This window comes from Setaria viridis, chromosome 1, assembly GCF_005286985.2.
Source record: "Setaria viridis chromosome 1, Setaria_viridis_v4.0, whole genome shotgun sequence".
Taxonomy (NCBI): domain Eukaryota; kingdom Viridiplantae; phylum Streptophyta; class Magnoliopsida; order Poales; family Poaceae; genus Setaria; species Setaria viridis.
In genome coordinates this window covers 5,707,744-5,722,307 of record NC_048263.2, presented here as the reverse complement: position 1 = coordinate 5,722,307, position 14,564 = coordinate 5,707,744, and the positions used below count along the sequence as shown (strand labels likewise).

Genomic DNA, 14,564 nt, shown 5'->3' with positions numbered 1-14,564 from the left:
CTCTATTAAAGAATACGACAGCTAATAATATGCCGCTTCATCTCCCAAATTATACTAGGTCGTTTTGACTTTTCTTAATGCAACCTAAATATAATGTATGTTTAAATACATACGAACATCTATGAACCTACAATTTTGAAACGGAGTAAGGATACGTGCTACAGTCAATTCTATTTATCCAAAGCATTGTCTAGGCAACGTCCAACCTTCCGCCATCAAGTCTCTACCTTCCTCTACCATGAGGGAGATCACAAAGTTGAAGTCTTTTTCTTGTCAACTCACACACACCAAAAGTCCAAACCTCTAATCTTGTCCGAAAATATAATTTTAACTAAATTTATATTTGGGAGCCTGCTATAAATTCTGTCTAGAATTTATCAAATCCTCTCTCTAAATATGTCACTGAGAAAAAAATCATCAGATTTTCAGGTGCTCCCATCACACCGTTTACCTTTTTATAGTTTAATTTAGAAGTTAAAAAGAATGCTAACCCTATGAATTTCTCTAGGTGGCGTTTAGTTCTCAGAATTGGAGAAGCAAAATATGAATCTCACAACTCCCAATTTAGTTGTTCTGTTTCAATGTAGAATCGAAACTCAAATCCAAAATGTCCTGAACCGTTCAATAGTACTTAAAAAAACCTCGTAACAAATGACAACACTAGAGTATACTGTAGCAGATATCTCAAACAGAGAAGAAATGGTATAAAAATACGTATCAAATTCAATTTTTCAATTTGTCCCTTACCCCAAATCTTCTCTCCTCCCCTTTTCCCCTTCAACAATATCTTTCTATCCTAAAATCAAGCCTGTTTCCCCTTCTCTCCCCTCCCCTCCCCTCCCCTTCCTCCCTCCCTCTCGTCTCCGGCGGGCGGTGGCCTCACCTCCCTTGCGCCCCCGTCGCCCCGATGGTTCCGTCCGCAGCTCTCGCGCCGGTGGCCTTCCGGTCGTCCTTCTCGCCGCCTCTCTCGTCGAACCCTACTCGTAAGTCCCAAAGCTCCAATCTTTACGCTCCATTTCGGTTGATTCAGCTCCGGATAAGATTTATAGGACAAAAATAAGCTTTTTTAGGGGAGTTGGTAGGGAATCTGTAATCGATTTCTTCCCACCGGTAGCTCAGCGCATTACAACCCATGCGCCGGTGCCGACCTGATTTGGTGCGAGAGCGCGGTTTGAGGTGGTGGTGTGGCATCCGGTGGGGTATGGGTTCGCGTGCCGGGGCGTCAAGCGCTGCCGCGTCGGGGTCAGCGTCTGTTGATGGTAGCCGGCGGCTGGCTTGGCAGCCGGTGAGCTCGAGACCGGGGTCCCAAAATGAGTATTATCCATCTTGCAAGGATTGCTCAACTGTACTGGCCTATGAGCTTCTCCATTTCCTTTTCTCTCTGTTTGTTTTTAATTCGAGAAAATTACTCTGGGTTTTAGAATTACCATCACGCGAAATTGCGAATTCTTATCCCTTTGTTGAACCAAACCCTATATAAATAAACTGCCACTTGTGCACCGTAGCAGGCTGCCATTCTTTTGCATTAAGTCACCACTCACCAGTGCATACTTGTTGATCATTTTAATGGTTTGGGAAACATCTGAACATTTTGTGCCTGCTGTTGATGTGTTGTTCAGGTAATAGAATAAACATAGAAGGTGCTTTCTGTTCGCCATGTTCCACAAGGAAGAGAGCTAATTATAGGCCTTTCCGGGTGTACAGTTTATTTGGAGGGAAGAAGGATAAAGATGAGAACGGCGATGAGGCACCATCAAAAGTAAGAAAGCTTCTGATTATCTTGTTTCATTTCCAGTATTGTTGAGGTTCCACTTCCAGTAGCTAAAACCTAAAAACTCTTTAATTTGTATTTCGTTTGTGGATAACTCATTAGGCATGTATTCATGAGGCAAAGAGAGAAAACGAGCAAATAATATTAGGTAGAGAGCTTTCATGGGTAGCTATCACCTACTCTATTTTGCAGCAAATTATGCGACCCAAAACTTAAGCTTTTTCTTTGTTTGGATAATTGAGTAGCATTGTTCACGTGAAAACTGACTGTGCCCATACATAATTCTCTTTGTAATACTGTTATCATCTTTGAAGGTTGCCGGATTCATTCTGGTCATTTAGTTTTTATATACATCCACTCATTTCATAGTTGGCATTTTGTTTATCACAATCTTGAAGCACTCTAATATTGCAATTAACTTTAGGCAGGAATTTTTGGAAACATGCAAAATCTCTATGAAACTGTTAAGAAGGCCCAAATGGTTGTCCAAGTTGAGGCTGTCCGGGTGCAGAAGGAGCTTGCAGCGTATGCATTTATATCATCGAGTTATCTTCCTCATGCTGATGCAAAATAGCCTGGCCCCATGACTTCATTTTTCTCCTGTTTTAGGACTGAGATTGATGGCTATTGTGAAGGTGAACTAATCAAGGTATGCTTGGGAGTAGTGAACGCAATTCATTTTTCTCCTGTCAAACAATTGAACTATCACATTATTGAGATACTCTATTGGTTGGGCCTGTAAAAATTTTAGCACCGTTAGCAGCCCATCATTTTTTGTCTTATTCGAAACTAGCCATGTTGTATATATCAGAGCCACTGCATGTAAGGTTTTCGATTGTTATATGAACCACACAAAATCACGTTATTTTTATTAGCTCTGGACCTATATAGCACTATAGTTGCGGAACATTCTATCTCTCATAATGTTGTACTCCCTCCTTTTCTTTATGTAAAGCACGCATGTGTATCAAGATTCAACCTTGTTAATCTTTGACCAACAATTAACCTATATATTTGTAGATTATAGGTTATAAATCTGGCACCATTGGATTCATATTTGAAAGTACCTGTATATGATGTCAATTTTATTGTCATGGGCAATGAAGCATAAAAGAAAATAACGGCCAAAGTATGGCATTGGATATCATGCTAGGTCAAACTGTGCTTTACATTTTGGAAAGGAGGAGCATGTATTTTAGGTTACTCTTATGTATTGCTTTGACATTCGAAGTTATAAACACCATCAGAGCTGTAGGCTTCGAGGCAATAGTTGATGTATCCTGGGGTTTTTGTTAGGTGGATTGAATATATGTGATCATTTAGAAAGGGGCATCTTAATAAATTTGTGCTCCCTCCATTGCAAAATACAAGGCATTTTACCTTTACATGTAGATTAAGGAGCATTAACAGTGAGAAAACAGCACTGAAAAAAATACTGGATTGCCTTTGGTGCATGTGTGGCATGCATGTGCAGAATCATATATAATAAGCTCATTCTAGCTGAGTGGGCGATCCACATTTATTATTATTATTACTACTTTAATAGTCTTTTCCACTTTCAATCCTATCTCTCTCGTCTGGCCAACCAATGACCAAGGGTGAAAAGAAACGTACAGATCTGTACCCTTAAGTTTTTTTTTTGGAGTTTTATGTGCCTTACTTATGTATTTATCAGGATTACGGAACATTAACTCTTAGCACTTTATGTTCTTTTGTGTTTCTCTACTTCCCATGCTTATCTACATGCTTATCTGTGTTCATAGTTGATTTTGATTCACTCAACAGGTTACTCTTTCTGGAAACCAACAACCTATTAGAGTTGAAATCACAGAAGCTGCGATGGAGTTGGGTGCTGAAGTATGTATCATGCCTTTGCTAGTTTGGTTATTTATTTGAAGGTTTTGCATAAGTTCATGTTGTCACGACTGTTTGCATGACTGAGGTAGTGTTTTTCCATATGATTGTTTGCATGTTGAGGAAAATAGGTTTAGAATCTAGTGAAATCTAGTGATATAATATCAGGTAAGAACAACCCATTTCTCAATATCTGTATATCAATTGGCTAAATACATTATGTTTGTGCACATTCGTGCACCAGAGAAAAATCAATTTCTTGTGGGCTTGTGGCTACTGCCTGTGTGCTTAACCAATCTGACCTATGAACAATGTGCATCTCTGAGCATGTGCATCATACATATAATTAGAATGTAGGCTAACATTTTATATTCATGATACATACAACTTGTCTGCATAAGAAGCCATTGATGGTTTATGTTAAGGAATTAAATTTATTATTAACACGGGGAAAAAGGGAAAGCATGCACTCCACCACTTGCAGGATACAAGGTGCACTTTTATATTAGAAAAGATGCAGCTTGTGTCAGACTTGGTTACGCATATCGTATAAAGATAAGAACTTGTGGATCAGTAGGTTTTGGTGTACATTCTAGATAGTTGGATTATCGCCTTTTAGTCCCACCTTTAACATCTTATTTTGTTGTCAAGCCTTTTCTTATCTCATATTTAGGGATGAGGTTAGTCCCATTCAGTTGTGATTTTCTTCCAACAATTTTTATGTTTCCTTTCAGAAACTTTCTGAGCTGGTAAATGATGCCTACAAGGACGCACATTCAAGGAGTGTCCAGGTGCGAATCTTGATTCTGCTTTATATTACATAAGATGAAAAGGAGTACCCAGCTGCTGCTATATAGAGAATGTAAAATCTATATATTGATGCTAAAATGGCGCTGAATTAACTCCTGCAGGCCATGAAAGAGAGGATGGCAGACTTGGCACAGAGCTTAGGAATGCCCGCGGGCCTCGGCGATGGCCTCAAGTGATGCTGCAATTCATGAAAGCCGCTTTCCAATAATTTTTTTTTCTCAATTTTGTATACTAGCCGTGCGAGACGTAAGCTTAACCCCTATGCGGCCTCTCTTAGCTGTGTAAGAATTGTACTTGTGAGCACTGTTTGGTTCGGCATTAGCTATAATTTGCTGTTTTACACGAGCAGGTACTGCGCACCCTGTTAGCTTTCTTTCGAGGAAATGCATCCTTGTAATTTTGTCACACTGAACATCCACATGGATATATCTTCTGTGGGCTGGTAAGGTGCAAGATACGGGCCAGGCTTTGTTGAGCATGAACCCAACAACCTGTTGGGTTGGTACAAATTGCAGCCCGCCAAGGTCGCACGACAAAGCCCTTTTTCTTGTGCCACCAAAGGGCAAAATCATGCCATTGTTGTAGGGTGAAGTGCTAAATTTTCCTTGTCATATTATGACAAAATCCTAGCCGTTGCATGTTTGCCTATGACAACAGTGCGAGGACTGTCGTCTTCCTACCCTGGTCTTTGTACAATTCTCGCTGCAGGTAATAATACTGGTATGCCTTTTCGAAGCCTGGGCACAGCAAAGGTACATCGAACCGGAACCTTATTTGCCAGGCAGGTTCATGCATCATCGTGTTCTTCATGGAAATAATCACACTTGCTAGCCTTCACAATCTTATTAAATTGTTGAATTTGAATCCACAAGGTTCTTCCCCGGAGTCGTTCTTTGGAGTGTTGCTTGAAAGAGTCTGGAAATTAAAATGAGTTTGGTCACAAACATCTCCAAATAACAATAGGAATAGCTCGAGACTTTTCTCAAGTCCATTTTCAGATGAAAATACATGAAGTCCAGATTTAAACCTGAGCCACCAGACTTTGGCCGCAGCAGTAAGAGTTGGACCCAATGTTCCAAAAAGAAGCTCTAAGCATGCTAATTTCATGCAGCATCATGTTTTTCATATAAATCGTCGATCAAATCTATGAAGATCTAAAATTCTTAGCTGTGCAAGCTCACATGATTCTTCAGCGTCTTTCTTTAGAGCAGAGGAATGTAGGATAAATCCTGGGAGTTCAATAAAAAAAAATGCCACCGATTAACAACGATGCTTTATCATGACTTCATGAGACTTTCTTGTCACTGTCCTTATTTCCACATGTGACGTACATTTTAGGTCAGAATGCAGGTCTTGATCTATGCTTGAACAGGGCATAATCACACTTCAGCAATTTTCATTTCTTCTCCAATTCAATGTCAACATTTCAAATATTAGGGCCCGCCATGTGAACAGTTCTTCTACTGGAATTTTGCAGCGACTGTACGAGTCCAAAGAAAGAAGTATCTAATCTCCTTAACAACCCGCTTACAAATAGCTATAGCTCACTGCCATAATGTTAATAGAAAACAAATATTAAGCATCCACCTTTTCATCATATTTATAACCACATCATTTGCCACCTCCTACAAGACTTTGTAACGGTCGTATACATCTGAATCTCAGCTTTGGCAGTGAGTAAAATGTAGAAATAAAAATCCACTCTTATGCAGCAATTCTCTAACGTTTATAAACCGCCGCCAATTGGTAAGAAAAAAGTGACGAAAATCTGGTACCCACCTTTTCATCAAATCTACTTTGTTAAAACGAAATTCTTTGCCACCTACATCTCATTTTTGCTAAAGCCCTTTTACTTCTAGGCCAGGACCCAAAATTATTCCAAATCCAAGCTCCCTTCCATAGCCTTTAAAACCCTCAAGATACCCAAGTAGGGAGATACCCCTGTCATCCAATGGAATGGATGATTCCCTTTTGGCTCCTTTTGAGATAACCGTACATTTATATGTATTCTTGTATGCTTAATTAGGGTTTGTGCTAGTGATGTGAAAGGGGAATGTTGGGGCGTGCACAAAGTCGCATGTCTTGAACTGGACACGTTTCAAGTATTAAGAGGACAAGGACAAATCAGTGACATAAACAAGGGTGGACACATGGCACAACTTTAGGCACCTTTTGTTTTTTTCTTTATTATTATTTTTTTTGAAGAGCAAAGGTGTGAACCTTTACTTGGGAGTTAACCTAACAAAAGATCTATGTATAAAAATAAATGTCAGCAATGTTAAAAGCTAGACAGATTGAGACTTGACGAATCTAAAAAATCTTGGCAGATCACAAACTTTCCCAAATAACTCCATTTTATTAGTGGCCTATGATTTATTCTTTTATGCAAGTCTATGAGCTATGCTAGGCTTATACTTTTGCAGACAAATTTGAAAGATGTATCAATTTTGTTAAAGGCCATATATTCTTATATTTATGTACACTATTTTTTCTTTGTGCGGTACAAACCTGATTATTCTGTTTGTCAATGAAGTTCAAATCTAGTTCGGTCCTTCTAAGTGAACACAAACGCAAGATGAGGTTAAACAACCTCTCCACCAATCCTACCAAATAGTGAAGTGTCTTAACAGGATAATTCCACCCTGATCTATGATTTGAGGGTAGTGCACCTTGAGCTCTATCACTCTTGCTTTCCACCAAGAACATCCACGTGTCATTTACTTTTAGTATGTAAAGATCACTACAGACAAGTTTCCATGTAGAAATAAGCCCAGCTTCCACCATTTGTTATCATTGTGAAGTTAATCATACAACATAATGAAGGATATAAAGAAGGCAAATGGTGTATTTGGGACAGAATAACATGGCTTTTAACAGGTACTGCTACTACTCATACTCAAGTGTTCTTTTTGCGGGATTTGGTGCAGAAATTTCGTGCCTTGTTCAGCTCGATAGTGCCATCTGAAGTTGATGTCTTGCTTATCCTGATTGGCCCCAAGCTTTCCCTGAGCAGCCTTGTGAACTACCAGTGCACAAATAAACATACATGAATCTTTAGTTTATGAGGAGTTTGTTATGAGCTTCGTCTGATTAAGCTATTGCTTCAAGTAGATTCCAGGAGTGTTCGATGGGCTACTCCATTGATTAATGGCCATGATTTGGATCCGATGAGTCAGCTAATCCATCACTAGTGGCACTGCTTATAATATGCATGCCTGTAAACATATGCATGTCACTTCAGGTGTTTGCGTGTGTGTGCGCTTTAACAATAAGGAGAGGACTGGATGGAGTTTGATGCATGACCAAATGGAATAAAAGGATATTTTGATGACTTGTAGCTGACAGTAGAGTATGGTGTATGGGAAGTCATTAGAGGATACTGATTCATCCCCAACACATTCACAAAAAGTATTTGGACTGATGTCGACTTGGAAATTAATGCATTTAATTATTACTAGAGAAAAACTTAGAGATTGGCACAGACGATGAACCTAAGGGTTATGTTGGTACCATTGCAATGTATATGTGTGACTAGTCGTCGTTGAGAGAAAACCAGCTATCTTGCAGTTGGTTTAGTTTGGGCAGCAGGACACTATTAGCGGAATAGTAGTGGACTATGGATAGCTAGAAAAGAGACATGGATTCTGACACCAGCTATATCCAATTAGCGTCCTAATGCACAAATTCTTATGGCTTTAGTCCTGTATAGTTAAGTGAATCTTGTTGGGACCAAGTGACACCAGTTGTTGAAGGGCAGAGAAGCCATGGCTGATGTGGGAAGAACCAACTCTTGTTGGGATGGTGAGAGGTACAATTACAATTCCACTCTCTAGGATTTAAATAAGTAAATAACCCTGCTGATGTCACAATTTGCGCAACTGATAAGTGAATACTTTTACCTGTATGAGTTTTCGGGAAAAAAAAAACCCCTGTGTGATCGGCTAGAGATTGTTATTGAACCTTTTTGTGTAGAACACAGTAGCCTGAACTGTTGATGCAGTGCATGCTCTTTTCTCTGTGCATATTGAGCCCCACCATCCAACGAACTGCCTGTACCACACTAGTCAAACTTGGCGACTTTCACTTGACAATGTGATGTGCAGATATCAAGTCTCAACAAAGCTTGAACTCAAACTATGTTCAATTATTGTGATGGGTCTTTTTGATTCACGCATCAAACAACATTTTGGCTAATCAATATCATTTCGCTGCAGGAAGATCTTAGTCATAGTGAGCCAAGATACCAAGTTCAGCTGACTATTCTAGGTGAATCACCACAAATATATACAACTATAACACCATTGTGTATTTGCACAATAACTGCAGCTTGTTGTTATAAGGCACTTGTGATGGGTCTTGAATGGTATTAATCTAAAAAGAAGTGCTTAAATGATACTAGTATTGTTAAAGGTTCGAATCCTAAAACTGGTTCCAGTGTCTATGGTCAAATTTGGAAAAGAAAATTGGAGTTGTACAAGGGTGATATGATTGTTCTGTGCTGTTGCTGTGCAGTAATATTAAGGTTTTAAATCTCCGGCTATAGCTGTCGCTATAGCCGGCTATAGCTGTTTGAGGCTGATCAAGCTATTTGTGTTTATGTACAACTTAGCGGCTATAGCCTCATTTAGTCTCCACTATAACTGTTTTAGAGGTCATCCGCTAAATACCCATAGCCGGAGATTTAAAACCTTGAGTAATATCCAGTTAGGATGCTTGCAGTTGAACGTCAAAAGCATGCGAACATGAGATTTGTCAGTCCACTGCACTTGTAATGCATGCCGATGGAGGAAAACTTGCATTGACACCATGATCAGAGAAGAACCAAGCAGACAGGGGACCAAAACCTGCCACCACTCATCACCACTGATGCAACTGCTAGCATGGTGCATCTTGTGGAGTGGCACAATCACAATAATGACCATATATATCTCTGAAGTGCATTATGGAGATTTTAATTGGGTCATTTTCTCAAGGCCTAATTACAAGAGTGTGATCCTGACATTGAATTGCCTTATCCCATTGGTGTCATTATATTGTTTGTGATACCCTTACCTTAGAACGGGATGGTGCATGTCAGCATCACTAGCTACCCATTGGTGTCCCACTGGTCATTTAGTTTTTAGTTTTTTTTTTCATATGTATATACCTGATGAAGTCATCTTCCAACTTCCAAGCTTGTTGCTTTCTGTTGACAACAATGCTAGCATCTGAAAGAAAAAACAAGTTTGGGTAGCAAGTGGATGCAAGAGAACAAAATTTAGGGAACTAAATGTGGGAGTTTAAGTTTGACGAGGTTTAGAGGATTACAAGCACCAAGAGGTAGCTAACTACTACTTAGTACTATACTTTCAGTATGGGTCACTATTTTGGACAATGAATTAACTGCTCGTTTCTCATTGTATTTCTTTGATAGGTACTAAAGTTACAAAACTGTAATTTGTTTCCCTCCACTACTTACCAAGCAGGAAAACTATAGTAGCATAATATAAAATATAAATCCTAAAAAGGATAAAGAAAACTGTTATGCTTTGCCGTCAACGATGACGTCATGTTTTTTGGCATTTGAAGGAAAACAGGAGTTGCACAGATCAGTTTAATGGCATTTCTATGACGTGACAGCCTTGGTTACAACATTATTATGTTAGCATGCATTGGGATTAGCTTAAGAGTGACAATTGAGTGTCTTAACTACAATAATCTATAAAGCTAGGTAAATTCCTAAGGCTACCACTCACTGAACTCACACCTATCGAACATGCCGAACACTTTGTGTGCCGTGTAAAATACCATATCCAGAATGATCCTTTTGCATTATCTTTCTGAAGGGCTTTCAGTTCTCTCTTCCACGTATAGGAGTTTGGCAGAAAGACGCGGGGCAACGTGAGGCCTTCCATCAAAGCTCGCATACTTTTTTTCGATAAACAAAAGGATTGAAGAGACCTAACTGAAGTATGTATACTACCAGCAACTAGCTAGGAGGAATCCAGACGAGGTACAGATAGCCATCTAGAGTAGTTCATCCAATACACATGTAATCAAACTTAAAAAGAATCATTAAGTAAACTATAGGGTGTATCTGCACAACAGCAAAGTGTTCCTTGGAATCCATAAAAAGTAGGCTAAAAGAGATTAGATCAGGATGCGCATGGCTGGACCTCAAATTAATTACACAGGAGCAACAGGCTACAACTATAGCAATCTGGTACAACAATATAAGCATATATATATACATTTCTGTATGCAATGTGCAGGAATCTCAAGATTATATGCTCGATTAAGCTATGTTGTGTAGTTTTCTATCCTATTAATTAGCTTCTAATTTTATACTTAATTTAACTAACTACTGCCACACTACTGGATCTTTTTGAGCAAACACAACTAGCGATAGGCTAACTACTAGCTATCTAGTAGATCATTTCCTTCCTTTGGATTGCACGAGGCAGGTACAGTGCTGACTTGCTTTTAGGTCAGACTAATAGCCTGATAGGTGAAGAAAAGAGACACTTAGGGAGGAGATGTAAGATGAGCACGTACGCATGGTCCACGCGCAAATCATGCTTTATACATTACTTCCTCTTATCAGAGATATATGTCCATTAATTTGGATTTGCCTATAAGTCAAAATCAATTTGCTTTGACCGTCAATATCTAAAATTTCACATACCTTGACAACAGAAGAACGGTGATGTTAGATTCTTCATGAAAAGTTCTATCATAATATTTAAAAAATTATATTTAAGGTAATACGTTTTTACTGATGTTTCTAGTCAAAATGCCATGCTGAAGATTTGTGTTGATGTCCTAATGGATTTATATTTCTGATGATAAGAAATAATTGTTGGAATGGTTGCTAATTTGCTTTAGTTTTCAGACTACAGAGTACTGTTAAACCACCACGAGGACTGCCAAATTGATTAAGCTGTGCATATGATTACTGATGGAGTAGTTGAGTATTCTCTTTAGCTGGTTAGCTAGCTGTACTAATCTCTTGAGACAAAGCTTCTTTTACGCCAACAAATCTTTAGTGATGAAGCTAAGGATGCCCTCATGAGCATACGTGGCCAATACTGAACCAAGCTTCTTGATTTGAAATTTAATGCTTACTTTTAGTACAAGCTATGGTACAAAAGTACAGGTAATTTTAGAGTTCATCATGCATTACTTGCTATACCTAAACTCATGTATTGAAAAATACAATGAGAAGTGAAGAGCGGAATCCGATGGTAGACACAAGATCTAATGCAATATTTGCTCGTTAGAACTGGTCTTTCCAAAGATATATGTATGGTTACTTGCATATCCATGCATGCATCCTGATCGTTCGGAATCATTACACTAGCTGAGCATATGGTTTTCACGTATAAGCATGGATCATAAGAATTAGCCAGTATTGTGCATGTGGGTTTGGTATTAATTTTATGCCACTCATCATTGCTGCATTCTTGTCCTACTTGTGCACTTAAAAAGTGCATAAAAATAATCGTAATTGCATTGAGACTATTCGCACACAATTAAGTAGTGATCTCTGCTGATTAATGTTATTTCGTTGTCCAAAACTACAAGAAGGTCATGACTGGACAACAATTATATCACAACCGGCAGCAAGATCTTTGCTAGCAACAATTAAGAATTTATTTTGATTGGTTACAACCAATCGTCGAGAATATTTGTACCGCACATATGGGATTGTACCACCACAGAGAATTTATCCTTTTTTGCCATTTCTCTCGCGATTTCAAGCCTAAAGAAAGATGGGCGACTTATTAGCCAATCACAATGTATGTTGTATATTCTTATTTCCCCCCTAAAACCTTGAGCACGCAGCAGGGTTTTTTTTATAAATGGTGTGACCCATCATTATTTCCATAATATTGGCTGCTAGTTATGCATAACATAACTATCATTCTACAGAAGTACTATGTGTCACAAAATTAATTGTATATTTATGCATATGATCATAAGATGGCATTCTCAACCAAACATTGAAAACTAATTTTCTTGCTTTGGAGAGCCTAATAACATGGCAACTCGTGGATCAAGCTTAATTTCTATATAATCTTGAAGCCTCACCTGCCTTTGAGTTTCCAACTCAACAACTCAGATCTGTTTAAGATCATGACAAAAGGCAACAAACTAGATCAAACTGTGAACGAAACAATTTTGTGATTTGCACGAAAATTTGATAGTGACGCACGCGTTGAGAATCTCAATCGAATAGCTCGCCGGATCAGGCCCAAAAGTAATCTGAATCTAGTTGATGATTGATGGAAAAAAAATTATAAGCATGCACGGTCCCTACTGCAAAGGCGTTGTTAATTGGATTTCTTTGATCATCTAGAACACTATTGTTGATTTTATGGTGATGGAGATGTAGGCCAACACACACGGATGAACGTACCTTCCAGGAGAGACCTCACATGCAACCAAGCTAATGGTCCAGGCTTGATTCTAGAAAAATATTTAATCAATTTGCTTAGCTAGATACGCATATCGGCAGTTGCTCAATCTATATGCGTACCAAATGTATATTTTCTCATGATGCGGTGTCGAAATGTGCCCTACTTTTTGGTGACAGATCTGTAGTAGGTACTTCGTTTTGTTGATTCTTGTACTCTAACATATGAAACAGAATCGACAGTAGTTGCTACAAATCGTACTACAGGAAAGTTGTGAGAAAAGGTGTCAGGCCGGCATGTTCAAATGCTTGGATTTCATAGAATTTCTGCAGGAATTTTACAAGATGTTCAAGAAAATTCTCATGTTCCAAACGGGACCTCAATATATCCATGAGTTCATTAGTGACTTTTGTTTAGAGATAGTGATTGTATGTTGCGTGCACTGAAATGTCTTCGATTTAGATTAACTCTTGTCATAGCTAGACTTAATTATAGTGAAGTCAATATAGATGCCACCTGAGTTGGTAGACACATAAGCACATTAGTTTTAGTACATGACTTAGTTTATAACCAACCTAACGATTAAGCTTGAATGTTCTTATTACTTGCTTAAGAAACGTATATACTATCCAGTAATATTTGTTGAATGTCCTCTTAAGTTGCATCTAGCACGAATATTCTCTCACATCTCGATCAGTATGACAAATTTATAGCACAATAATGCAAGCAACTATGTGTACCAAGTTAGGCCACACGCATGATACTTGTTAAGCACAAGTTGAACCAAGTGATGTATTGAATTATGTGTCATTGCAGCTGGAACCAAAGATATATCTAAACTCAATGGGGGCAAGTTTGCTCAGTTTTATTATAAAAAAATGCTATAGCATAAGAAACAAACAATCACCCTAAATGAATTCTGAATACATAATATAATAAATGGGCCAAATTCGTCACTCTTGTTTATGGGTTTCACTAATTATCTACATTATTTTGCATTGAACTGTTCTATATTGAAGGTAAGATTAGGATGCATATTGTCGATCAAGGGAACGTGCTAGCTAACGTTACATCGGATCACAACTCTTGTCACGCTACTTTGAACTAACTTGAAAATAAAGCTTTATCAAAATAATGTTGGACACGGTTTACATACTCCTCCGTTCCAAATTGTATGTCGTTTTGACTTTTCTAGGTTCATAGTTTTTGCTATACATCTATATGCACGCTATGTCTAGATACATAGCAAAAACTATGTATCTAAAAATGCTAAAACGATCTACAATTTGAAACGGAGGGGTAACAATTAATCAGTCAAAGTGGTCTAGGGCATCAAACTTAGCACTACCGTAATAGTACACTAGTACTTACATAACGACTGGACCAAGCTAATACTTATTTTATTTTGATTACTTTTAGTTGCACCTTAATTTTACTTATGATCACGGTATTCTAGTTCAGATGCTGTTTAGTATTTATAAAAAATGATACCCGTCACTAACAAAATCTCACCCAGCCACTATCGCGGAACATTTCACTCCTGATGGACAAGAGTTGTCAGAAAAATGGGAAGAATTAATCATCCAAAAGATTAGAAAAACCCATCGGGAATTATTCTCTCAGTACCTTGCATATATGTTAATTAATTTTCAAAGTTAAGCTAATATACGTTTGAATTTTTTTTATTGAAAGAAGTTGCTAGGTGGCTCTGTTTTTTTTCCCCCTCTAGCTCC

General features: G+C 38.3%; 1 protein-coding gene across 1 annotated transcript; it reads left to right on the top strand.

The window, feature by feature from the left end:
- The first annotated feature begins 788 nt into the window (after window positions 1-788).
- Window positions 789-4,777, top strand: LOC117840832 (nucleoid-associated protein At2g24020, chloroplastic). Its single transcript, XM_034721371.2, has 7 exons — window positions 789-983; window positions 1,620-1,759; window positions 2,196-2,296; window positions 2,381-2,420; window positions 3,557-3,628; window positions 4,360-4,416; window positions 4,537-4,777. Exons 1-7 carry the CDS (start codon window positions 908-910, stop codon window positions 4,609-4,611), a joined length of 561 nt encoding a protein of 186 aa, XP_034577262.1. The 5' UTR covers window positions 789-907; the 3' UTR covers window positions 4,612-4,777.
- Window positions 4,778-14,564: the final 9,787 nt, after the last annotated feature.

Coding starts and splice junctions, on each gene's coding strand:
- LOC117840832 (XM_034721371.2), top strand. CDS start 908: ATGGTTCCGTCCGCAGCTCTCGCGCCGGTGGCCTTCCGGTCGTCCTTC. Junction 1,760..2,195: donor GCGATGAGGCACCATCAAAA/GTAAGAAAGCTT, acceptor AATTAACTTTAG/GCAGGAATTTTTGGAAACAT. Junction 2,297..2,380: donor GTGCAGAAGGAGCTTGCAGC/GTATGCATTTAT, acceptor CTCCTGTTTTAG/GACTGAGATTGATGGCTATT.